We start from the raw sequence: 27,434 nt of genomic DNA on the forward strand, positions 1-27,434 counted from the left end.
GGGGCTGCTACCCAAAGGGACACCCCCCACCCCTTTCCCTATCCTCAGCTGCTTCCTCACGCTGGTTTTCTGTGGTGAATCGAGCAACTATGCTGCAGCAGGCGAGCTCTATCAATGAACTGAGCTAGTAGGTAACCGATCCCACCCAGAAAAACACCATCTTTACAGTTGGCTCACCTCATTCATCCAGTTCCCTCTGCACCACACAATTACTGGGTGTGATACAAAGGAAATATCAATATATCTGGTATATTATCCTAATTTGTTGGAAGTATGCAGAGCTCTCAACATCAGCTACACCAGGAGAGATGTACATTGCCAGAGGAAAGCTGGCTTGGTCCATCTTCCGCTTTATAAAGCAGGAAAGCTAAAGACTAGCACTTTGCTGAAACAATTCCAGTAATCTAAGACCTTTAGGTCAGATTAAGCTTTATTAATTGATTGATTGACTTTCCAGCCTGGTGAAGGAAATGTAATTACAATGTGGACAGGACATGAACTACTATTCAACTATTAAAGGACACTCTACAAGGATGTGTTTTATTTGTGGATGACCAAATACTCAGCACATCTTCCTGCTGCATGGAAAACCATAGACAAAACTGTAGGTGGCCAGAAGCAGAATACATATGTCAGAAGTCAGTGTTAAAATTTTTTAATAATATCAATAACTTACTGTAGTTTTAAAATAAACATACACATTGACCACTTTTCTCCTCTCTGCCTACAAATAACCAGTAGCAATGCTTTTATTTTAGTCCTGCGGGAATGTTTACCGATAGTTCCGATTAAAGTCATTGCACAAAATTTATCGCCTGTTTTAGTATTTTAACATTATGACTTACAGCGTAAACTATTCAGGATAGGGACACGGCATATCTAGAGGCTTTGCAATTAACACAACAAGGCCTCAAGTCTGATCTGGACTTCTTAGTGCTTCTACAGCTGAGCCAATAATGACTTTAAACGATTTCTATCACATAATCCATCAGTAGGGGTGAGTGGTGTCGGACTTCTTGCTTGTTGGTCGACTAGGTTTCCTTTCGGATGGGAAACGGAGCCCAAAGGAGGGCTGGCATCGATGCACCCGGTCGTACTGCGGGCTCCTGGTAGAACACAACATTACGAGCGTCGCTTGCGTCGCGGTGCTCGTACAATCGCCGGCTCCGACCATGACCCAGGCCGAGTGTCCGGCCTCCACGAGGGTACCGGCCCCGTGCTGCCCACCTGAAGAGACTGCCTCGTCCCTTCTTCCCAGGCCACACGTATTCACCCCAAGCAATCAAAAGTTTATTTCTTGACCCCCATTACCATTCACCTAACTGAAATCCTGCTCCTTCCTGCACCTTTTCAGATTTTACCAGACGCACCTATCCGTCCGCCCAGCGCAGCGCAAGAAAAAAGGTTGTAAGGCACGGTGAATTCTATTTACCCGGCCGTTCGCTACCGATTTCCCTCTGAAAACGCCGGTATCGCTTTACGGGCGCCCCGGAAAGCAACTCCCGCGGCGCCCACCGTTACCTGCCCGCCGGCGGGGGGATGCCGGCCGGGGCCCCCCACCCGCCCCTGGGGTGGGGGCTGAGGCCGGTGCGGCGGGGCCGGTTCCCGGCGCCGTGAGGAGAGGCCGGGTGCCGTCAAGCTGAGAGAGCGGCGGGCGCGCCCAGGCGGCCCCGGCCGCTGAGGGGGGGCTGAAACCGGGGTTGGGGTGAAGAGGGGGCTCCGTGGGGGGGGGGGGGGGGCGGGACGGGACACGCACTCCGTGGGGCTCCGTGTCGGCCGCTCCCCGCCGCGGCCCCTCAGAGCCCGCACGGCGAACGACTCCCGCCCCCCCACACCCCCCCCCCGCCGCTCCCCGGGGGGCGAGGGGCGGGGGCGAGCACTGTCCCGGCCGGCGCTGATCTTACGCTCCCATTGGCCGCTGTCTGCGCTGACGTCACGATCATGATGAGAATTAATGATCGGAGGCGCTGATTTCATTGTGTGACGCCGGGACCGACCCAGCCGAAACCGGCTGAATCCGGAGCCCCGAGCCCCCCGGACCAGCCCCGCACAGCACGGTAAGCCCGGCGCGCTGCGCAGGGGCGGTGGGCGGGAGCGAGGGAGTCCCTGGGGGGGGGGGTAGGTGGGTCCCCGCCCGGGAGGGGCGCGGCGGGCGGGCGGGGAGGAGGAGGAAGAGGAGGATGATGATGGTGATGATGATGATGATGATGATGATGATGCCCCTGGGCCGGCGGCCTGGCGGTGGGGGAGGGCGGGCCGCGCGGGCTCGCTCTCGCAGACCCACCTCGGGCGCGCAGGCGCACTGCGCCCTCCCCGCCGGCCCCGCAGAGGCAGGCGCTAGGCACCCGCCGCCGCCGCCGATGGCGAAGTGCGCATGCGTGCGGCCGCTTCGTGGTGGTGGTGGGGGGGAAGCCGCCCGCGCCTGCGCTGCGCGCGCGCACTGCTCCGCGGGGCCGGCGGGGCGGGTGGGGCGCATGCGCTGAGGGAGGCGGCGGGCTGGGATGGTGGTCGGTGTCCGTCCGTCCGTCCGTCCGTCTGTCTGTCCCTCCTTGTTGTCTCTTTCCCTGAGCTCTGGGGCCCCTTCTTACCCCTCGCGTCAGCCCTGGGGCAGCTGCTTGAGGCTGGGCTGGTACAGCTGGAGGCTTTTTTTTTGGGGGGGGGGAGGCCGGTTGGGGAGGGGTGAGAGGAAAGCTTGGCGTTGCCTCATGGTGTGAGGGCCCACAGAGGGGCAGGTGGACACCCACGCGTGAGCGGGGCAGGAGGTGGCCAGCAGTAGGGCATTGTCACGGAACAACTCAAACCTTGTTTCCCGTGAGGACTTCTGCCTCGCAGACCGTTATCGGCCCTGTTTTGGTGCCGAACGCGGCTGGTCGTGGTGGCAGTTGACCAGGGTGTCCTTTTGCTGTCAAGATTTTAGCCCTCAAGTATTTGGAAGGGAACGAGGAGGAGGAAGCACACTGGTTGTGGCAGTCTGTGGTGTTCTGGGGGGGTGATAGTGCAGGGGAGGTCTTGCCTCTGGAAATGCTTGTGTTGCACGTGGGCTTGCCCCACTCCAGGGAATAACAAGCAGTCCCCAACCTTGTACCCCCGCGTTCTGTTAGCCTGGGGCTTCTAATATAGGTAAGATTGTATGTAACTAACCAAAAGTAGTTCTATATCCGCTGAACTGGAGTCTTGAAGCAGCTCACATCTTCAGAGTAAAACTGCATTTTAGTATTCCTTTCCTTCTTTCTGACATAGGTCTTAGGTCTTACAAACGCTTGTGTACGTGCTTAATTTAAAACATGTGGCTAATCCAGTTGTAGTCAGAAGTCCCGTTTACATGAGTGAAGTGGGATGGGATGCATAAACCTGCAGAGTTGTGGTCACAGGTTATTATATTACTAAGTTACTGAGGGCTGTCTAATTTGTCCCTAATAAAAGGCTGAATTTTATAGGTAGGACTGTAATACAATATTACAAATGCTGTACTTAGTGGAGAGGGAAGCAATTGTGCTGCGAGTCACGGATATTTAAAAGTATTTTTACGAGCTGGTCTGTATATTACACTAACTCAACCATAACCATGATCTACTGCACTTACAGTTGTGTAGTCGTAACTATTTTGGCCTGAGTAAGAAAGAGGTAGTTACCTACAAATTCAGATTATTAAACATTGTTGCTTGATGTACGTCCAGTATCTCCACACGTGGTGTGTAACTTGGGGTGTTCGTTGGTTGTTTTCTTTCCATTTGGGCTGTGCAAAAACTTGTGAGCTTTTGGCAGACTTGGAAAGTGAATTAGGTGATTGCCGGTACTGTTCAGGTTTCTAAAGCTGTAGTAATAGTGTCACTACTGCACTCTTGTTTTATTTGTGTATATGGTAGCTTTCTTATTATAGTTGCAGATTTATATTGGTGCCGAGTCTTGTTATTTTGTACCACTGGAGATCTGTGGAGGGAAAGAAAAAAAGAAATAAATTGAGGACTGTGCTGATTTTCTTGTTGTACCTGTTATGGATGAACAGACCAAAACAGCAATAGTCTTACAGGCTCTTATAAGATGACTTTTTTCCAAACAAATGTTTGTTTGATGCTGAGGTTGAAAAAAAAACCCAAAACCTCTCAAACTGCTTATTCCATTTTATCACTATGTGTTAATCCCTGACAGTTTTATAGTGTTTGATACCATAAAGATTTTTACACTTAGTTACTTTGTGGTGGCTTGTACTCCAAGTGAATTATTTTTTTTATTAATTATAATTTCACATCCAAGAGTAGTTTCTGTTACTGTTTGAAATGAGAGGATTCTCAATAAGTTTTTATTTCCTATTTTTCAAATTAATTAATATTAATGTAGTATTCTATAAAGACTTACCTTGTAAGTAAGTTTACTTGGTTCAGCAATCTTAATATTTAGAGACTTTTTGACATTAACACTATAATGCTATACATTGGAGGCAGACTTTAGGCCACAGAAATTTTTTTTTCTTACTATGCTGCTGCTTTTTTTTTTTTCTCCAGAACAGCTAAGTAACTCGTGAATTTGGTTTTTTTTCTAACCAGGGGATCATTGGTAGAGGATTATTCCCATTTTCTTATTGTTGTTCTTTCTTTTGTAGTAGTCCTTGACACCAAGTTGTTTTCTTTAGTTTCTAAAAATACAACTCTGGGCTTCACCAGGTCTCCCTGGAGAGATTCTTAACTTTGGATGTTGAATAAAATAACTAGAGTGGAAGGACTAGGCATTTGCAGCAAACCGCGTGGGATAATTGTTGCGTTAAGTACCTGTTTCATGAAGCAAGTGTGCTACACTTCAGAAGCAAACTTGGCTTTAGTTCTTCCGTGTTCTCCCTTCTCCACTTGTGCTCGCTCTTGCCACAGAAAGGAGAGGAAGGTGGATACTGTGGAAAAAGTTGCTCAAGCAGCTAAAGAAGTCTGAAGAAGTTCAGCCGTAAGAATAACCTTAATCTCATCTGACAAGGAGCCAACGTGACGGGTCGCAGTGTGTCAGTAGGATTGTCCTTCGCGAGGCTCGTACTCAGCAGTCTTGGAGAGACAGAAGGGCACGGAGTTCCTGCCTTCGTTCTTATCACTTACCAGCCTTAGATCTCTCATGTGTCCCCAGTGCCTGACTTAGCACTTGGACTACATTTTTGTCTCTTGAACCACCGCATATAGCAAAGGGATTCTTCTGCTACTATGATTTTTTTTTTTTTTAAATTAGTATCCAGTTTAGAAAGGGAATGAAGAACAACATCTTTGTATTGATGGGTTTATAGAAGGTTGAGGGGTGGGAGACCACTAAAGTGGAAAGCTGAATGATGTTGGTTGGCCTGGAAGACATAGCAGGGGCGAAGGAAGTACTTACAGGAAACCTGCTTTTTCATTTGTCGTAGATAATTCTCTCCACTGTCACATAGACAGCAACATACTTGGCCAAGGCTACCTTATTTTATCAGCAGAGATGGTAGAATTTGAATCCTTAAAAATACTGCTTTGCTACCTCTGTCTTTTATTGAAGTGAAAATATAACTTATGTTCATGGAATCTCAGTTTGCGTAATGCTTTGCCTGAATTTTGTTAAATTTCACAGAGTTCTTTTCTGCAACAAACTCTCTTTTCAGTGCCAATATGTTGCCAACCAACTGGACACCTGGCTTCTCAAAAGCTCAAATGCATGTTTTCTAAGCTTGGCAAGTCAAGATTGAAATGAAATTATGATAAAAATCCATGTGGATTTCTAACTTGGAGTCTGAGGTTCAAGACAAAGGTGAGAAAGCCTGAAGAAACTGGGGTGCTTCGTAGGTACACAAATTGGGAAAAGGAGTTTTTTTCCTTTGAAGTTACTGAGATTGTCTTGAGTAATACTGAGTCCATTATGAAGGCGTACGGCCTGCTGATTCCCTTGATACTAATGTGGCTACCTTAATGCTTAGTAATGTCAGCACTTTGTAAGTTATGTCCCATATTAAAGAAAATGTTAGAATATGTTGTTGTGTATAACTGTGAAAACTGATGCTAAACAGGTAATACTTCTCAAAAAAAACCCCAAACGAAACCCAAACCCAAAAAACCAAAACCACATTGTAATCCTGTGACGAATATGCCCTGTATTAATTTGTCTCAGAGACAGTAGCGTTATGTTCTTCCAGATGTTTGAATGCTCAGTGTACTTAATGTAGATAAATTGCTAGGTCTGACAGGTATGGAAAGTGAGCAAAGCTTGTTGCCTGTGGAGGTGGGCTATGCAGAGGCAGCGCTTCATGGATTAATGTGATGGCTTTGGACTTTGTGGCTTTCTAATGGAGCTTCCAAACATTTAGGAACTGTTTTTTTCAACACTGTTTTAGGTATTCTAAATAAGCACTGAAGAACTGCTGACAGCAAACTGATTTCCATCTGGACTCTACAGATTACATACTAAAAGTAAATTTTTAACCTGCAAGAGAAGGAATATTGGCTAATGTTCTAGACACTAGTATGAAATCAGTATGCCAGTTATTGTTTTGTCCTACAATATTGAGATTGAATGCTTGGAGATTATTACTGCTATTTCTACTTCTAATAGTAGTCTTGTGATCTTTTATACCTAGTTAGAGATTATTATATAGGCAGTTAAAAAGCAAAGAAACTGTGATTCTTCATTTCCTTTCTGCTGTTCTGTGTAATCCAAGATCTTCATGCGAAGTCATATTTCCTGCCCAGCTATGACCAGAGGACATGTCTTGTGAGGTTGTGCTACATCTGCAACCCAAATAGTAAAAACTGCTTTGCAGCTTCCTGGGCATCTAATGGGTTCACTGGGGGCTTTGTTTTAGGCATTAGTGCTGTATGTTGAGGTTATCTATTGCTTATACGTTGCCTGGAGCTTAAGGTCTACTTGTTAATAACCATGTTATACCAAGCAACTGTAGGATAGTTCAAAGTATTAGGGGATGTAATAGAATGGCTTGTTGTAGTGGGCCTGTGGATCCAGTGGTTTGGTTGGTTTGCTCTGAGTTTAATATTTTGAGTAGAATTGGAACCAAGTTTTCTGTTGGACAGATGTAGCTGCCTGCATAGCCCTGCTGAACAGTATGTGTGTGGTCTGGTTTATTCCGCAATTTGCCCCTAAATTTCTGTTGCCTCTGGTAAAAGGCATTTAAAAAAAAAAAAAAAAGAAAAATATTAATTAATTGGCAGAGCAGAACGAATAACGTTGATTTACAGAGCAGGATAGGTAATGATATTTTAGAGAATATTTTAATGTCCCTTCTGTAGTTTTGGTCAATATGTGTGTGGGTAGATGGCAGTGGGAAATGATACAGAACTGCCTACTGACTTAGGATTCAGTATACTAAAAAAAAAAAAAAAAAAACAAAAAACCCAAAAAAACCCCAACAAACCAAAACCATTGATAAATCCTCACTTGCTTATTTGAAAGTTTAGATGTTGGAATGTAAACTCAAGTTATAAGTCAGTTTCCATAACTCTGTGTAGGGTCCTGCAATGTGTTTATTTAAATCAGTTTCTGATGGCCTCTGCACAGATCCTCTGAGCTGTGCTTGACTGCATTCAAGGCAGAAGTTACTAAGGAATCATACCAGTATTTTGGTTGGCAGGTGAAGTTTACAAGTGATTAAAATAAACTGCAGAAATGAGTTGCTTATTAAACGAGACCGTGACCTCTCTTGAGCTTAGCTAGGCGAAGTCTGTCATGCAATGTATATAGGTTTATCTGAAGATCAAGAGATTTCCTCAAAATGCTCCACCCTGTCCTTATCTAAACTACGGATGTCAAACACAACAATGAAAGTATTTTAACACAGAAGTGACTTTGGATACAGAAATCCACATAATTAAAAAATGTGTTAATTAAAAAATTAAGCACCTGACACACATCTTCACTTGCAGGTCATCAGGTCTGGTTCTAAAAATTTATCTTGCAATTGGAAGAGTCTTCATCACGGTTGATGAACTATTTGGAGAGCATGCTTCTTTTTGATGAGCCTATGTATAGAAATGCTGGAGCTATTGGATGACAGACTTCATCTGGATCTGGAAAGATAGAAGGTTCATAACTTATTTCTGACGAAGTCATTTGTGGGAACTGATCTCAACTGAATAAAACAGGACCACTGGTACTGAAAGAGTAGTAGACACAGAAGTGTAAGCTGCCTCCTGCCAATCCTGCAGGAGGAAAAAGAATCACGAAATTAACTCTTTAAAAGTGATATAAATCAGTTGGTGGCTGCATCATCATGCATATCCACATGGGAGATCTGAAGACAGTTCTTAACTTTATAAAGTAGGTTCTTATGAACTTTATTGATTTGTTAACGGGCTAATAATTGTCTCCTCTGTTGCTTGCTATAAATTTCTTTAAACAGCAGAGTATTCAGAGCAAGAGTCTCCTTTGCCCAGCTCTGACTGTGACTGAATACACATTCTGGGGGAGGCGTAACTCAGGCAAAGCCTGGCTTGTAATGCAGCTGGTAGTGCTGCATTTAATAATGCACTAGATTGAGAGTGTGAATTAAGAATTGGGAACAGAGGTAAAAATGTGATTGAAAAATCACCTTCTGGTTTTAGTATTATTGAAAAGAAAACAGTAGTATGTGCTGAGACAAGAAGATAGGTGCTAAGATAAGAAGATTTGTGCTGAGACAAGAAGATGTGTGCTAAGATAAGATATGTGCTGAGATATGTGCTGAGATAAGGAGACTGTGCTGAGACGAGACGGGACTTTCTGGAGTTTGTGCTGAAACAGGACAGTTTTAGATGGAATACGTCAACGGCGACCAATGACATTCGAGGACACAGTGAAAGGAGGGACTTTTTAGTTGTGGTTGAAGAAATATAAAAATAAGTAGTCTGTAACCACAAGTCTATAAAATATGTAAATGTAACTTTTTAGCACATAACCAATAAGAGAATGACTAGTAGGCATATGTTATAGAAATCATATAAAAGAACCCTGGTAGAAATAAAGTTTGAAGACGCTTGCAGGATCTCATATTGAGTGTTCTGTGTCTTCCCTGCTCGAAAACTCTCCGCAGTAGTATTTTACAAGTTGGTAGTTAGTGATTTTTTCTCTTGTCTGTTGACATACAGAGGAAAGTAAACTCTGAAGTCAAAGCTCTGGCCTACAAGCATTTTACTCCAAATCCTAGATATTAATCTTTTTCTTTGTAGAGGCTTGTTGAACTCTAATATCCGTTACCATTACATAGTGTAATCATCTTGATGAATAACGTGAAAGGAGTTAGGTGTCTGCTCATGCTTTTTGAGCCCTTAATAATTTTATTTGCTCTAAATTAGAAGCAGTTCTTGCACAAAGATTAAGTATATTGCTACTCTCCTCTTTTCCATCCAAAATTTCCAAACCTGGTAACTAAAAGCTTGGTAGCTACAAAGGGTTCCCTCACCCCCTTTAGTTTCCTACAAGATGATGGTACAGTTTCTTATTCTTTAGTTCATTCTGCATTATTTTGATACATATACTGAAAGTATTAAAAATAACTTGTGGCTGGTGACTTTTTTGCTTTCTGAGACACGAGGTTGGATGCAATGCAGGTTGTTCCTGGCCAGCACTTGTGGTGTCTCAGCTGGCAGCGTCCTGTTTGGGACAAGACAAAGGCCCTGTTCTGGAAATACTGTGATGATGGGGCTCTTCTTTTCTTACATACAACCAGAGGATTATATTCTTTGCCTGTACAGACCATATAACGGGCATAAAAATACAGTTTGCCATTAAGGAGTCTGTTCTGTACTTGCTAATACTCAGCTGTTTGCCTTTTCCAAGGTAGGGCATAAATTCTCGTGCGTAACAAAGCTGTGCCTGGTTTAACGTGTTCATCAAACCACTGCTGAAGAGGCTGCCTCATCCCTGGCCACCTCCCGCCTCTGTCGTGGCCCAGTATAGCCCTGTGCTGACCAGTGTGACCAGTGGGACTGCTGCTCCCCGGCTGGGCCCTTGGATGCCCACTGGCCTGACCGGCAGCAGAGTGGCTGCCCGATCCCCATCTGCCCTGTCCCCATACAGCGAAGCGCTCTCATGGGGGGTCCCGGTGCTGAGCTGGCTCAGCAGGCTGAAAACAAGACCCCAGGAGTTGTTAGCCTGCGAGGAGCAGGGCTCTCTTCACTCTGGTGGAGCCTGCTGAAAAACTCAGCCCTGCTTTGGACAAAGCAAAGGGGCAGGAACGCATCCTGCGGTCTTGTAGCCAGCATTGGCTTATACCCCAGTAAAACAATCCTTAAGTGTTCTTAAAAAGCCTCATTTATAGCCTCAGGGTATAGTTTCACAGTAGCTTGAACCTTTCTAAATGTGGGCTGTGATTTGGGTGGTCCCTCCTTTCGGTTAATATTAGAGCATTAGCATTGCAGTGGGCTGGACCAGAACTGCCTAAAGCCCTTCTCTTTGGTTTTTTTTCCCCAGTTAGTCTTCTGGTTCTTGATCTTTGTGACTTTGCAGCTGGGAAGTGCCGGTGCTGACGCAGGGGCAGGAGTAGCATGTCTAGCCATAACGGAGTGTAGGATTTGCTGAAGTTGGAGACGGTGGAAACTTTACTCATGCCAAACAGTTGTCTTTATTTTATCTCACATTTTGTCTCTTTTTTTTTTTGGTAGGGAAGGGGAAACAGACCTGCCAATATTGTTGGAGCTGCTGGTGTTACTCTGTATTGCCTAATGCCTTTATTTTATTATTTTTTTTTAAGGGAGAATCTTTTTCTTTGAAACTAGAGGCTCTTGGACTTAGCAACACAATGTAATATTTATTTATTTATGAAAAGCTGTCAGTGTTGTTCCAAACATGTAGTTCACCTGTTCAACTCCACTCCATCACAAAGGAATCACTAATGCTGACTGTAACAGGTTTTTTTGGAAAGTAAGTAAAAGTGTTGGTCAAGGACTCTGTAAAAAAAAAACAATCAAACATGTCAACACTTAGTGTTATCACAACAAACATAAATGAGAGGCTGTGCATTCTGCAAGTATTACAGTTTTTATTCCAACTTTCAGAGTATCTTCTTTTATTTTTAGATGAATCTGCGTTCTGTATTTACTGTAGAACAACAAAGGATATTACAGCGTTATTATGAAAATGGAATGACAAATCAAAGTAAAAATTGCTTTCAGCTCATATTACAGTGTGCACAAGAAACTAAACTGGACTTCAGTGTAGTCAGGGTAAGTACTGAGGCCTTCCAAATTTGTATGTTAAAATTATACACATTCATTTCTTTACATAAAATACCTGTAGAGGGCTGGAGTCTCTAACTTCATACGTGTCTTAAATCAGACTTCAGTGTGTGTGTGACGTTCATTTTTATCCAGTAAGTCTGTTTATAGTTTGTTTTCGCTGAAATGTCTTCACATGATTACTGTATTTAGCAGGGGCCTGGATTGCACAAGGAGTGATTTTTGTTTGGTTGGTTTGGTTTTTTTGGGTTGTTGTTTGTATTTTGTTGATGATATTATGGTTTGGGTTTTGGGGTTGGCTTTTTTTTATTCATTAAATTGCAAATTAGTTTGCCCTGTAGAAACCTTATGCAATGTATTGTATCAAAGAAAGGTCATGTTATTAGGGAGCTATTCTTAAGTTAAATTTCTGTAAGCTAATGTATTTGGAGGAATAATTGTAGAAGTATTTCTTTTAACACACTCTGTCACACTTGTATTCCATGTCACAATCATAAATATTGTGGTCCCTCATGGTTATTTACAGTGAGTACATTCTTTTCTTATAAAAGAAGAATGTCACTAGTGCTAACGGGAGCTCTTCCAAAGTCTGTGAATTCCACAGGAAGGGAAATAATAATCCCTTTGTGAAACACTAGACAACAAAATGGCTGTTGTCTCAGAGCAGAAATAGAAATCATCAAGCATTAGCTGAAAAAATAACAACAGTAGTGGAACTACCAGGAGTTGCTGCAACACTGGACACTGAAGAGGAAGAAGTAAGACCAGTCTAGTTTTGTTTTTTTAAGTGGTGTACCAGTGCTATATTGACAATAACAACCCCTCCTGCTCCCTAATTCTTACCTGGATTCCCCTCTCTCAAAATACTCTGAAAATACTAAAACTTACTTTCTCAGCTCTAGATGGTGGGAAGTTCTGAAAGTCAGCCAGAAATTCAGACTCCCTGGAACAGACAAACAGTTGTAACAGGAATCTGGATGCTGATGATGCAGTCAGGGCCTGTTTTTCTATTTTTATTCTGATTGAAGGACCTAGAGGAGGCAGCCAGTCTCTTTTCTACTTGCTGTTCTCATTCACTCTCTGTCTTCATGTTTCCCTGTCCCTCTCTGTTTCCCTTACTGCAATAATGTATCACAGCCTTTTTTCCTTTAGTTTTCTGCCCTTATTGAGCCCTTATTTGCAATACTTAAACTTTTTTCCTGCTTGTGAAGTGCAATGGAAACAGACCCAGCATTTGTCCTGCATTTCTCATATTTTTGCACGATCTTACTTTTCCTTCTTTACAGCCCTCCTTTCTGCCTCTCCTAATCCTCCCCTTTTTTCTTTTTTTTTTTCTTTTTTTTCCTATAAAACTCTTGGACAGAGATTAGTACTTCTTTGCACCATGTCTAGCAAAATGATACTTGGGTTGCAGCTGGCACTTGCAGATATGACTATAATAGGAACACGAATTCCCTAAATGTAACAGTTATGATTCAAATGTCATAAATCTATGAATATATTCTTGCCCTGAATCAGGATTTCTGTAACCTTGTCCCATAGAACTACATCCAGTCTTTCCAATCTTGAGCTGGGTTGGAAAAAAGAAAAGTCCTAGTTATTATTTGATGTAAATGTCTACAGATTTTTTTTACTGCAATACATAAAAATATGTTCTTCCTTTCAAAATTAGGACATGTAGTAGAGTTACTCCTGGGAAAAAAAACCTGTCCCTTTTCAAATTTAATAGAGATGTATTCTAGTTACATCAGCTTTGAATGACTGAAACCAAGCTATTAATATTAGTATACTTCTGCTGGTTGCTTGTTGTCTTTACATGAAATGTGAGCAATGCTGGATGAAGTGCAGAAGTTCTCCAAGTCTGATTTTCACAGTATCACTGAGTACTGGGAGCAGTGATCAGGGAGGTGGTGTGGGGTTCTCCCCATAGTACAACAGCAGATATCAGAAGAGTTACAGCTTCGTTATTCTTTTACACATCTTGAAAGATTTCCTGAGGACGCTTTATTTTCAGATTTAGGGAGGACCTTCTGGTCAAAACTAATGGGCAGGCACCACTGACAGTCTCTCTGTGGTGTGTATCTGCATTGTGGGACAGTCTGAAGTTCCAGCTCTGCCTGAATCAAACTGGGAATGTAAAATCAGGCTCTCTTAAATTCCAGGTAGTTTTCTTAACAGCTGGACTTTTGATGTATCATCTCTTCTGGGGTCGTCTCCTCCTCCTAAATAATAGTTAGGAACTTCAGTAATGCTTCCAGTGTTAGTGAAAGTGCTCCCAAAACTTACTACTTGGGGAACTTGATTGGAACAAAGATTCGTGTCCCTTTTCTTAGGATATTTTGTACTTAATGACTCCTCTGTCACATCCAAAATTAATACCATGACCTCCAAGCTAGTAACAATGTGGAGCTTCCCTTTCGGTCTAAGGATATAGTTTTACGTAATTATTCTTGGTCCTAATGTCTCACAGCGCTAAAAATGGGAGGTTTTGTACTCTTTCCCTTCTCCCAGCTGCACAATTCTTTCTCTCCTTTCTTCTTGTGCTGATCATCTCTCGCATTTATTCAGTTTCGGAATAACCCAGTTAAATTTGCTAACCTTACCAAAACTTACGGTCTTTTTTTTTTTTTTTTTTTTTTTTTTGCCAATTCAGTTTTATGCCTTTTGGGGGAGTGGCACTCGCTGATCCTTCAGGTGGGTGCTTTTGGATAAATGGTGGGAGTGAGAAGCTGGGGACATGGTCAGGAGAATGGGACTCTTTCGCAGTGGCAAATCTGACTTGTGCTGTCTCATGAAACTGTAGTTTAATCCCAAGTGAATAGTAGTGCTAGTAAGTTATTTACATTTCTTTGAATGCATTTCTTTTCAGGAAAATTGTGAGGAAAGCCTTCAGATTTTAATTCTATACAGGTGGAAAAGTTGGGAATGAAATCTGTTTTCCTGGTCCAAAACCTGCAGTGTCTCTATTATAATTATAACTTCTATCTTGAAAGTTTATTGACTAAGCAGAAATTAAAAAAAAAATAAATTGATCTTCTAAATTTGTTTTATGCAATAAAGTAACTTGAGATCTGTGGCTATAATTTCTGTATTTAAACTTACTTTTGAGAAGAAAAATTTTACCACTAGTAACAGATTTTATTGCATGCAACGAATCATGCCTTAGATTAGGCATTTTGTAAAATTTGACACCAAAAAATGAGTAGAATGGAATGGAGACTTCAACATGCTTCTATATGGCAGGGATGCGTATTTTCTTGTAGAAAAATCTGTTTACTTCCTTAACAGGTATCTGTATGTGAAGAAAGCTTTCCTCCCTTCATGTGATGAGATGGAAACCCAAGATAGGTACTCAGTGCAGTTTGCTTGTAATGGGGTGAGGGAGTTTATTGATTAAATCAGCTGGTTTGGGTTGCTGAACGTTGAGATTTTGCTTTGGTTTGGTTTTAGGTGTGTAGCAGATGACATTCAGAGTGGTGCAGAAAACTGTTTCACTGTATCTCTATATGTGTATCTGATCCTTTTAATAACCAGCATAAGCAGATGCAAAAGCTTATTTTTCATTCTTCGGCACTTGTATCCTGCTCGCTTGTGCCCTCATGTTAAGTACAGACGTACTGTGGTGAAAGAATTGAGCAAGTCCTGTCTCTCTGATCATGAAAATTGCCAGGAATAGTTACACTTCCAGTGTTAGAGCTGGTGCTTCACCGGATTAACTCTCTTTATCTTAAAATACTGAAGTTAATGTTTCCCCTTCAGTTCTTTTAGCTATATCTTAATGTGTTACTTGCAGGACAGGCTTTCCTGTGTGTTTGAAACAGCAGTACTTTTTAACCTGTGCACAACTACCACAGTACCTGCATTTTCACTTTTTACCTCTACTAGCTTTTACACAAAACCATATACTGTCATTGTCACTTTCAGAAATGTCAGTAACAGCAACCTTCTGTTGGAATCTAATCCCAGTAGTCTTAATCTCGTCTATCAGCGTCTTTCAAAAGCAGGTTTTGACATCAGATCTTGATTTGTGCAGCTGGTAGGGGAGGAATTAGTCCATAAGTCTAAATACTTCACAAAATTGTTTTGTAGTTGTCTAACAGAAAGAGTTCTTTTTCTTCCTCTCATCTAAATTCAAGACTTGGCAGTTTCTGTTCAAGGCAGTTTTGAAGGGCATATCTCTGTTATTTGGTTGCAAAAGTTTAGCTACGTACCTCAGTGATTGTTCTGCATCCCAAGGTGCTAAATATTAAAAACTTAAAATTGGAGGAATTACAAAGGTGTCAATGAAATAAATCTGAAGGGTAACTTTGGGACAGGAGGCACGATTGCAGTCTTAGGATTTTTGAGAAACTGGGACTTTGGAATTGAGACTGGGGTTCTCGTGTGTATTAGAGTATGAATCGCAAGCATGAGAGGCATGGATTTCCACCCTGTATTGTTCAGGCGCTGCATAATCAGTAAGTGATTTACATATTTGTAAACTTACGTCTCAACTTGAACATTTAACATTTCATCAGATCTGCTTGAAAATAAATTGCCTAATTTTTCTGCTTATTTAATACTTTGTTTTGTTTGTTGTCGTTGTTGTTTGTTGTTTGCAGACGTGGGTTGGCAATAAACGAAGGAAGATGAGCAGCAAGAGTGCTGTAGAATCTGGAGGCACTCCCCCAGGGACTGTCCCTACTACTCCCTCAGTACCTCCAGAAGCAGCAGTTAGAAATGTGGTAAATATTGCTCGATCCCAAAGTCAGCAGTCTTCTTGGACCTCTTCTAATAACGATGTAATAGTTACTGGTATATACAGTCCTGCTAGTTCATCTGGTAGGCAAGGATCCACCAAACAGACAAATGCTTCAATGGCAGACATACATAAAACCTCTATTCCACGACTACCAGGAAAAAGTGATACAGAGTTTCAGCAGCAGCACATCCCTATAGGACGACAAGTACCACATTGTAAAAATGCTTCCCTATTAGTAGGGGAAAAGACTATTATTTTATCTAGGCAAACAAGCGTACTGAATTCTGCGAACTCTATATATAGTCACACTAAAAAAAGCTATGGTGGTTCTTCAGTCCAGACGGCAGAGTTGGTGTTACCTCAGAAACCGATGATATGTCACAGACCCTGTAAAGCTGAACCCGTGGGCTGTCAAAGGTTACAAAAACCAGAACATGCAGCTCTCGCATCGCATGTGCCCCCTGGACAAAGGGCTAATAGCAGGGACCCTTCTTGTAGCACGCAAAACCTGGAAATACGTGAAGTGTTTTCTCTGGCGGTTACAGATCAACCTCAAAGAATTGTGGGAGGAAGTGCAGCGCAGAAGCATTGCTCGGTGGAAGGCAGCTGTCTGTCCATTGCGATGGAAACTGGAGATGTGGATGACGAATATGCTAGAGAAGAAGAACTAGCATCCATGGGAGCACAAATACAAAGCTATTCAAGATACTGTGAAAGCAGCAGCTCTGTTCGAGTAGAGAACCAAAGTGCAGCCTTGTCCGGGCCAGGAAGAAATGTGAGCTGTAGTTCACAGATGGTGAATGCCAGGGACGTGCCTGACAATATTCTGTATCATAACAGAGACTACCATTTGCCTGCACGGACCTCATTACACACAACATCCAATACATTATATAACAGTGCTAATCCATCAAGAAGTACCTTTTCTCCTCATTTTACATCTTCAAGTCAACTGAGGCTGTCACAAAACCAAAATAATTACCAGGTAATCCATCAATTTATCTGTCTTCAAACCTGGAAGACAAAGTTGTAGATAAGCACTGTTTTCTTTGAAAATTGGTAGCTGGTAAGCGATAGGTTCGTCTTTCTGCAAGCTGCGCTCCTTTTACATCTTTCAGTAGAGATAATTCCTTCTTAAACAAAAGTGCAGGTAAGACCGTCGTATGGTAGCACTCTTACCTGTATAGCTGAGCCTGTGGCTGCAGTGGGTAGCCATATATTAAAGATCAGTGTGGGCTTCATAGATTCAACAGAACAACTTTGGTTACAAGAGGGTGATACCTACGACTGCTGAGGCATGCTAAAGTCTGTATTGTCCTGACGTGGCTTGCCAGCACATGTCACAGCGATACCCTTGGTTGTTCCTCTGTAGGCATACTTTGCATGTGGCACAGGGCAGAACATGGGATCATGCTGTCATTTGTGTGCTGTACAGTTGCTTGCCCTTATTAATGTCAGTCTGGATTAGCTCTTCCATCAGCACTGCCTGTACCCCCTGGGCAGATGCCAATCTCTTGGACCCGTTTTCTGTTAGGGATTAGGATCTCCTGCAAGGTGGTTAAGATGATGGGAGACACTAAGTGAGCAAATATTCTTCCTCTCCCACAGCATCTAATTCAAATATCGCTTTTACATTCAATCCCATTATTTCCTCATTCTGTAGTAGAGTCCCTTCAGTGATACTGAGAGGGGAAAATTAAATGCAGATAATTGAAGATCTAAAAGATGTTCAGAAGAAGCTATGACACTGACATGCTTACGTTTTTTTATTTTTTGGTGTAATTAGAGGAGAAATAGTTGTGCAGGAAACATCCAAATTGATTTTTTTCATGGATTTTTATGCCATCTGGCACAACATAGTCTAGAGACACTGAGATAAAAGTCTTAAGACTGACAGGATGTGATACTGTGTGTGTTACGTTTGTGCATATGCCTGTTATTACCTTTTTAATTTATCCTGAAAGTGAACCATGTAAACAGCATACCATCTTTTCTTGTGCATTGCTCACTAGTATAGGGAGCAATACTTTGTGAAGCATTTTGTGTTTGGTTTTTGGGTGTTTTTTTTTTCTTCTTTTTTTTCTGACTTGTTCCTATCTCGTGAGGATTTGAAAGAAAGCTTTTGTGTCCAAGCACCACTTTTCATCAGAATTATTGCTTTTCTTGGTAAACCTGAGGTTTGATGAGCATATATAGTCTGGAGTAGATTCTATGTAGTAGATGGGATGGACATCTGTAATTCTTATTTATAGCCTTTTCTAAGCTGACCACTTTAGACGAGCTGTTCTTTCCCTTTCTTCCTTCTCAGATAGTCTGTCAGTATTTGCTATTACTGTTCTTACTTGAGTTATAAAATTCATTAAATGCTGTTTACTTTTGACATCCCAGTTTCACAGAAGAAGAAAAGCTGTAAATGTGCACATCTGTTCAATAAAGGGCTGGTAAAACTGCAGAAGTGCAGATGATAGTTAAGGAAATTTTTCTGAAGTTGCATGAAGTGAAATACATTATTGATACCTCCAGCTGTGTGCTCTTAGTACTTTATTTCACTCTTGAAAAAGCATGAGTGAGATGTATGTCTTACTGCTTTTTTTAGTTCTTAAGGGAAATTTGAAATAACTTTGATTTAGGATTTTTTGAGGGTAGGGACAAAGTCTTTTTAAACAGCTAGGAACAGTTCATGGTAGTTGACGTTTTATCTGTTCATGTGGTGTGGTACGGATCAGAACAAGATCTCTGTAACTTTGTTTTGGGTTTGTTTTTTTTCTTCACCCACCCCCACCCCTGTTATAATGACGTACCTATTATTTTGATAAGTGAGGAATTCATCTGTACCCTGTTTGACTTCCACACCTGTCTCTCAGAGACCCTGTTCTTTGGATTGGGATTGCACCTTAGACTAAGGGAGCTCCTGTTTCCTGTGGTATCCCTTGCTGTTCCAGAGCTTTAAACCTTGGAAAAACCGGCCAGGTCGCTATGAATTCACTTATTCCCGTAAGCATGCATGCTGTGCACCTCTGAGATGACACTCTTCAGTATTAGAGAATTTATAAGGGAGGGCAAAAGCTGTGGGGTCAGAGCATGTAGTATCATGGCTCTGTGGAAGCTGCAGAGGAATAGTGGCCTACAGCCTGACTACGTGCCATTGTACCTTGAAGGAACGACAGTGCTGATTTCTCCAGATCACTGCATTCCTTCCTGAGAGTTTTTAGCATGTTCCAGAACAATGCAAAAGTAAGTTCTGTATCTTAAGAGGTGTTAGTGTATGAGAGTGATGCTTCCAAGGCTCATTTATCACGTTGACAAGAAAATTTCACCTACTGCCTTCAAAGTCATGTGTAACAAACAGTGTATTCTGCTAGGCTGATAACGTATTTTGTTGAAATCATCAGTTCTGCATTAGTTTCAACCCCTCCTCCAAGTCCTCCCCTTAATTTTAAGTCCAGTATGACTATTTCATGTAGCTTATAGCTTAATAATATTTATATATTCAACTTCCAGAGACATAGATTTCATAACAGGTGCAGTCTGAATTCTTTTAGTCTTATGCAGGATGACACTTCTTTTGTATGGAGCCAGTTTCTGTTAATGTTATTGCCTGTGTTTAGTTAATTTGTCCATCAGTGTAGGAATGAAATCCTTAAACTTAGGGAAATCTTCCTAAATTTAAAAACAGATTAAACCAGAGCTACATGATTATTGAAGTAGTTAAACATTCAAGCTAGATGCTTCTTCAAAGTCAGGACTGTGTGATTTGTGTTTTAATGAAGTAATTACTGTCATGTATTGGTGGGGTATCTAATTAGCAATTAGTTATAGCTTCCTTACTGGTTCAATTAATCAAATTCATGTTAGTGTAACTTAAGAGTAAATTTAATAAAGTGATCAATTTTAATGCCTGAGCAGTTTCAGTAAACAAATTGTTCAACCTACTTGCTTTTCTTGGTTTGGCTTTAAGCGTATTGAACTAGAGAGGCTATTCTTGCTCTTCCTCAAGGCTGAATTGTGATTTAGTCTTGGTTTTCTTTCCCCAACCCTAAGGGACAAAAATACTGTTGAAAGTATGTGTATTTTTAATTACTTTGTTATACACACTGAAGCACAGTTATCTAATTTAGCTCTGCCTTCTTCAAGGGAAAATCTTAAGCCTTGCAGCCAGTATGTCAAAATAGTGTCTAGATATATTATATACTTATTTATTTGTAAGATTCACTTTGAGGATGCTGCTTTATATGAATGAGCTGCAAGTTTGCTTTATTTAAGAAATGGGAATCCATTTTTATTTTGTGGGGTTTTTTAACGTGTCAGAGCAATTTGTTTACTTCCCTAGGAACTTTGGAAGACAAGAGGAGGACTTTCTTGCTAACTTTGGGCAGTGCAGCTTTTTGCTAGTGTGACCAACATGGTCTTCTGAGAAGAGACTTGAATAAAGTGTTTTGTGACTCTCATTTTTCTAACAGAAGCGGAGTTACCTTTGTCACAGGAGTTCCTCCACTTTATTTCTGGGATGAAATACTTCCAGCTGCATGAGTGGGGAGAACCTGCAGGGCTCTGGGGAGGACAGCAGCTGTGAGCAGGCTGCAAAAACACTGTGTGTGGCCTCAAGTAATGCTGGGACACACAGCAGCCAGGACTGGGTTGGGGCTCTTGGTTTGTTCCAGTGCACTGAATTTGGGACAGTAAATCTACAGGTGAATTGGGAAAAGATTATGTAGGGACCTCATCTAGTGTAACCACTTTAATTAAGGTAACAGCATTGGCAATACACAAGTCTTGCTGTACCTTTGAACTTTCTTCAGCATCTGCCAGAGTTGCCATTTGAGACACAATATCTTTCTGAGACAAGCATTTCAGGTTGTCATTTTTGCAACTCAGTGTAGCTTCCCAGTTGGACTAGGACTGGAGTTACCTGTGGATGCAGGATAACTCTTCATCTCACTCAGAAAAGAAACCCAAATGTAAAAAAACCCAACCTTTGTGCCTTTTTTTATAGAACCAGTTCAGAATACTTGCATGCATGTTGTCTTTCAAGTAGTTATAATTTGATAAACTTGGTTGTATTTGGCATCACGCCTATCAGAACTTGTGTGCATTTGTCTTCCAAGTAACCATTAATGCTCTGCCAGACTGACTGCTTTATTCATGTAGAAAAGCACTTTTTTCTGTAGCCCCACTTTAAATTTGTGAATAGAAGCCATCTGGGTGGATACTGAGGATGCATTTACAGCAGATTCTGCGGTGTGAAGCTATTGTGTGGGTTATAGAATTGTAATAGACCTAACTAGTTTATACAGAATTTCTAAAATGTGTGTGTGCAACTAAGAAATTAATATTTTAGACACAAAAGCTGATGTAAACTTGCCCTTAGGGGGGAAGGGCATTCATTTCTAGTCCCTGTCAACCCGCCTTGTGCTGTAATAAGAAAGTGTCTGACCTTAGGTCACCTCCAAGCGCTTCCAGCTAAAAGCTTGAAGAATAAAAGTATCTTATGGCTTGTACACTAGACAAAGTGTACCAGGTATTCTATATTTGGTTATGCTCATGCTACAAGATTCATTAGTAGAGCACTTCGCAAATACAAAAACTATTAGCGTGGTTTGATACAGTCAGCAGAAGTGCGGAGATTTTTCTTCCTCACATACATAGTGTGTATAATGATTTGAGATTGATTAATCTCTCAAGAGCTATGTTTAGTCTCTCAAGCATTGGTTGTCTGCAGCAGCAGATGAACATGGAATCCTAAATAAGCCTAAAATATTCCAGGCTGTGACACATTTCAGATGGCCAGGAAAAACAATCCAAGATTATTATTTCATAAATTCTGACCTCTGGGAATGATGGAGAAGCAATGGGAATCAAGGCAGCTCACCTTTGTCTTCATACCCCTTGCCCTTCCTTCTCCTACCTGATGTCCCTAGTTTTTCTGCTAATATGCAAATCCTTAACATCTGACATTGAATAGCTCAGTTACTAACGTGATAGGTTTTTTTCTGAAAGTTTAGCTGATGTAATTGAAAAATATGTGACAGCAGTTCTGTCAGACATTGGCCCTTGTCTTAACTCCAGTCTGCTTAATCTTACCAGTTTTGTGACACATTGAAAGGGAAGAACACAAAACTTGTGTTCTGAAATACAAGTTTTGAGATAGCAGAAGTACAGAAACACCCGAGTTCCTGTTGTGTTATCTTACCCTTACCCTTTGGTTTTAGCCTTAGAACAGTAAGGCTATGTGTGACTTTGTTTTGCTTTTAAATCTTATCCTGTTTTAAAGACGTTCTTATCAGAATTGAATGCACAATACTGAAGTCTTCTGAAAGCTGCTCAGTATTTGCTATTATAGCAACCTAAGCTGTTGTTGTTTTCTGTTCTGTTTCCTTCTTCCCCTCTACAGATTTCAGGAAACCTTACTGTGCCTTGGATTACAGGTTGTTCCAGGAAAAGAGCAGTAAGTATATCTCCATATAAGTATCTAATGCATCAAGTGAAGGAATGAAAAGTTTATAAAAATGCATTTTTGAAAATGTTTGTTCTATTTATATTGTGTGGGGCTTTTTCCCCTCTATACTTTGTCTAATACAAACATTCTCTGCAGGTACAATGTTTCATTTAATGTAAAGTTGATGTATATCTTTAAAAGCAGGTCATGGTCATAATCCTGTGTCAAGTAATGTGATACCCAGATATATGAATAGGGCGATTAGCTGAAATATAACATCTGAATTGATAAGGACTGAGAGTTTAGAGCTCAGAATAATTTTTTTATATTGAAAGTGAAATGATTGTTAATTGAGGCAACCGAATGCTTAAGAGAGTAGCTCCCTCTTCAGCTACTCTGCACATTCACAGAATTAGTCCACGCTACCTGTAGTAACTTTATCAAGTCTAATTTTATCCACATATATGTCATTTCACATTAGGCAGAATCAGCCAAGTTGGTGTCCTCAATTCACAAATGACTCCAAACCGTAACACGAGGTATGAAACAGCTTTTGTCAGGAAAATACCTCTCTCCAACTCTTTTGTTTGATTACTGTTCAGCATTTCCATTCAAGAGTAGTCTGCTAGCTTCTCTTTGAAGAGCATGTCGATTCTGCTTGCTTACCATGAAAAGACGCCCTAAACCTGCAGGTTGGATGGTACAACCAAGCTTTCAAGAGGCTGTTAGATATTAGTCCAGCTATATCAGAAGCAATAGCTAGGGAGATGGCTATCATGATAACCAAACTTATCCCATCAACACCCCCCCCCCCCCCAAACCATTGAGCTGTGAGTGTCGTGTGATGCTTTGGCAATGATGTCTAGGTAATGGAAGAACATTTCCTTGCCTTCTCCTCCCTTCTGTACCTGGTACTTTTTTCTTTTTTTTTATTATTTTCAGTTCTTCTGTTTAATCTTCAAAAGGTGTGAGTTTGGTAGCATTTCCTGGATAAGTAGGAGTCTAAGGACCACCACATTAATTGTGTTTTCTCTCAGGCTTTTGCTAGATGTTAACTGTACCACACTTCTAGTTTCTGCAGACTTTGGTAGTATCGCTTATTTCTGTTTATATAGAGAACACTTTATAAGAGCATCTCCCAGAGGAACCAGTACTTTTATACAAATCCTGTTGTTGCTTATTCTGTCTTCTTTTTTTGTTGGTTTTTTTTTTCCTGAGTCCTAGTTCTCTTGAGTAGGCTTTTTTAAATGTAGCCCTTTTCTGGAAGGCACCTTCCCTCTATCACTTAATGACCTTTTAAGACACCAAGCAGCTGGTGAGTGTCCTAGAGTACAGTTTCACTGTTCGGCTGAGCTGATTTCACAGCACATCACTGTTGAAAGGGGGAGGTTTTCCACCCCCCCTCCCTACTGGTGCACTGCCGCCCCATCCATAGCACTGGTGCTAGTATCTAATTGCAAGGTAATCCAGGTCAAGCGTCTGACCTGTCAGATGCATACTCTTCTGCTGAGTTTGTCTTTAGTGAGTTGAATGTACTTACTGGGGATCAGACGAGTGCCAGAGCCAGCTCAAAGTTGGCAGCAGGAGCATGTGGCTGGGAGCAATAAAGGGAGTGGGGCATGATGCTGTCCCCTACTTTCTAGCACTGGATAGGTTGTTGAGGCATGGTGGTCGTGCTAGATATCTGACACAAGCTGTAGAATAAATTTCTGCAGTAAGTTTAGAACCTTCAAGGATGTGGAAGTGCCTGTTTATTAAGAATGGTTATTAGGGAATTCTTTTTCCTTAGACCTTTACTCCTGTGTCTTTGTTAATCAATAAAATGCGTAAAGCCTCTTGGTTAATACAGTCCCATTTGACAACATCTGTTTCCAGATTTGTGGATGCACTTTCTCTGATTTGAATGCATAATTAACCTTCTTAAGGAGACAAGTTTAGGAATTGGCGCTCTAAAACTGCTGTATACACACAGGTGTAAGAAAACAAAAAGAGAGAAAAAGCTCCTACTTCCTAGGAAACTTCAGTTTCAGATGTGAAAGTCTTTTGAAGAAAGACCGTGAGGGAACAGAAATAGAATGGATACAGTTGTAGAACTGCGATTATGGCAATTACTGCCATTCAAACAGTAAAAAGGCTAATCTGTATTTTGTTTAAAGTGGAGAAGATAGTCCTTTAGATGCTCTGAATTTTTAATCTTTTGCCTTGATGTTTTGTTTTCCTTGCCCTGTCCTTCAACTGCATCAAGAGAGAAATAAAAACTGTGCAGTTCTGCAGAAACTCTTTCTAGTCTGCTCAGCTATGCTGTAAAAATGACGTAATCCTGACTGTTAATGAATATTAGTCTAGAAATATCACCCTCTCAGTTATTCATGAGAATGTCTTTGGAAATTACAGAGTTCTGTATTCAGTCATGGTGCATGTGCAATGCATTGGCCTTTACAAATGCATTGATTTTTGGTTTTTCACAGGGTGGTGGAAGGGTAACAAGGATTCAAAAATAGCAGTGAAGATACTGGTTGAAGACAATTAAAAGGGGGAAAACATATTTGCTTTTGTCCTTGCATTTAAGTCTTGAGTGTACTAACTGTGCTTAAGTTACATGTCATCTGATGTCTTAGCAGAATGGTTAGTGTTTATGGTAGCTATAACCTGGTATGCTAACTATGAAAAACATTTGTCACATAGGTGTTGAGTCTACGTAAGCTGTGCCTGGCTTAGTTGTGAAGTTTTATTTTGGGGGAGAGTGGGGGTTTGGTTTTGCCTTTTTTTTTTTTTTTTTTCTTAAATGTCTAATTAGAAACTGTTCTAGTGGTCTTAATATAAAGTCTGAAACACAAAGTCATTAAGAGAGCAGATTAAGGTCTTATAATTATTTCTGCCCATCACCCTTCAGAAGCAGGCATAGTAAATCACATGGTATGTAGCATGGGTCTTGGATGGGATTTTAAATGAAACTCAAGTTGTCTTTCATGTTAACGTCTGGGCTAGTTTGTGCGAGGTTTCAATGGAACACTGCCCTCAGTGGAGAACCTCACGGGGGAGCTGGTCTTGTATTTTCCCCCTACCTGGAGCAACACTGCATTGTAGTGATGGCTTCAATACCTTCTTGAACAGTGAACTGCTGCACTTTGGTGGAACTTCTGCCATAGGTGGGTTGGCTGAATCTGCCTAGAGCTTCAGCTTGGGGTCTCTGGCCTCTCCATCTGGCATGTATTTCAGGGGGCAGATACCTGAAATGAGTGGAGAGTTCCTGTGCTAAATTTTTATTTTTAAATTGCTTTTTCAATATTGCCTGTTTGAATAAAATTCTGGAGATAGTGGCATTAAAGTGCTTCCCTCAGAGTCCTGCCTGTCACAGAAAGAGTACAGTAGATGCACTTGGAATCAGGTAAAGGAGCTGGTCAGTGTGAAACCTGCCACCAGTTGTGCTGGCACAGCTGTGGGCATGGGGAAGACAGCTGGATTGTGTGGAGGAGACTAGGTGTGGGAGATACATCAATATGACTACTAAAGAAAATACCTTATTGGACTACGGTCTATTAAGTCTCATGAAAAATGTTGGCTGCCGCAGTAAGCCCATGTGCGCTGGAGGGAAAATATCTTAGAGTGGCTTTTAAAGTAAAATAAGAACCCATAGGGATTAAAGCTACCTAAAGTCAAAGTGTATCTTAGTTGTACCTTTTGTTTTAAAATTATACCAGTACTAACTTGCGGAGTTCTCTTCACCTCTTTGCATTCCTCTCCCCTAGAAGGGCAAGGGGAAGAAAACTGTATTTTAGTCAAGTTGGTTAGAGCATGTCTGAGTAAGGTAGTCAGTCTTCAGCAAGAGAGACAGACAAGCCAACCTGAAGATCTCAACAGGACTGAATTGTGAACACTGTCCTTTTTCATGTTTTCTGTGTCATTTGGATAACTGGTTAATGTTTTTCCTCTTTCTGTGAAATATTTCACCACATATCTCAAGGTATTTCACTTTGTTAATGTTTACCTTAGATAATAATAACATGCATAGCGTGTCATGACCTTCTTGCTGTGAACAGCACCTTTTCACTACTCCCAACAGCAATCCTTCAGTTAATGCAAAGAGAAGGCAAGTCTTACCATCATTTCAGACAAAATACATCTTTTTATTATACGTCATGCTGCACCTAAGTTCCGCAAATCACCTGGGCTTATTGTACGCTGTGATCCTGCAGGCTGGAAATAGGTCATATCTGGCCAGGAACTGGAAGAGCAGACTTTGTAGTCAAATGAGGAAGACATTAATAGGTTAAGTAAGAATCATGATAATTACTGTCTAAATATCAGTTTACTTTGTGGCTGAATGTTTGCTACTTAACAAACTAGTTCAAAATTTCAAGAAGGGTGAGTTGTCAGTTTGTGTGGATTGGAAGTTGGTTTTGGAAATTATGGAGTGAGATGACTGGAGTTTAGAGTGTAATTTTTTGGCTAGACTATTCTATTGCACTGATATATTTTTCTTTTTTTTTCCTTTTTTTTTCCTTCTTAGCTGTATTTGGTTAAGAAACACATATTAACAGAATATATGTGATTTTGGCTGAGTGTTGAAGCAGTTACAGCTCTTTTCAAGCTGTGGTACTATGAAATATTTATCAGTCCTGCTTCCACCGCAGCAAACTTCAAGCTTACCCAACCAGTGGGAAAAGATGCAAAAAGTCTCTCTTCCAGAAATCTTAACAGTTTGTGCGCTAGCAGTGTGTTAGCAATAATAGTTTAAGGGCGCCTTCAGATGCTGTTTGGCTTGCAGTCCGTTTCCAAACACCTTTTTGCCTGAAGGCTGTGCAGCTTGCTGCTGTATCTTCTGCTCTGAATGGAGCTGGTAGTAGCAACTCTCTCCTAGTCATTTGCTTTGCTAAGGGCCTTCAGGTACATTTTTTTTGTCCTCAGAAGATTGAAGGTATCTCGTGATGGGTACTTATCTGCTCACCTGATGAGAGGGGACCTGTCAAGACTCAGGGAAAGGCAGTGTCTAGATACCAGCTCTCTGAATCACTCTGGTAGTTTTGGCCACCAGTTGCCTTTCTTTTTTTTTTCCCATGGGGAGAATCATGCATGGCCTGGGAGTCTTTAGGGC

At 41.3% G+C, this 27,434-nt stretch overlaps 1 protein-coding gene across 10 annotated transcripts in view; it reads left to right on the forward strand.

The window, feature by feature from the left end:
• Positions 1–1,856: 1,856 nt before the first annotated feature.
• HDX (highly divergent homeobox) overlaps positions 1,857–27,434 on the forward strand; it is a 48,583-nt gene continuing 23,005 nt past the window's right edge. Inside the window, exons 1-6 of one of the 10 annotated variants that reach the window (XM_075053806.1) lie at positions 2,577–2,629; positions 4,863–4,932; positions 5,606–5,751; positions 11,004–11,150; positions 15,764–16,888; positions 22,295–22,348. In XM_075053806.1, coding sequence (XP_074909907.1) covers positions 11,004–11,150; positions 15,764–16,888; positions 22,295–22,348 — 1,326 coding nt within the window. In that variant the 5' untranslated portion in view covers positions 2,577–2,629; positions 4,863–4,932; positions 5,606–5,751. Of the gene's footprint in view, positions 2,058–2,489; positions 2,508–2,572; positions 2,630–2,675; positions 5,752–10,841; positions 10,849–11,003; positions 11,151–15,603; positions 15,620–15,763; positions 16,889–22,294; positions 22,349–27,434 lie in introns of those variants that run through there. The other 9 variants (XM_075053808.1, XM_075053807.1, XM_075053802.1 and 6 more) reach the window with 9 other exon arrangements.

The sequence above is a fragment of the Buteo buteo genome, chromosome 22 (genome assembly GCF_964188355.1).
Source record: "Buteo buteo chromosome 22, bButBut1.hap1.1, whole genome shotgun sequence".
NCBI classification, from domain to species: Eukaryota; Metazoa; Chordata; class Aves; order Accipitriformes; family Accipitridae; genus Buteo; species Buteo buteo.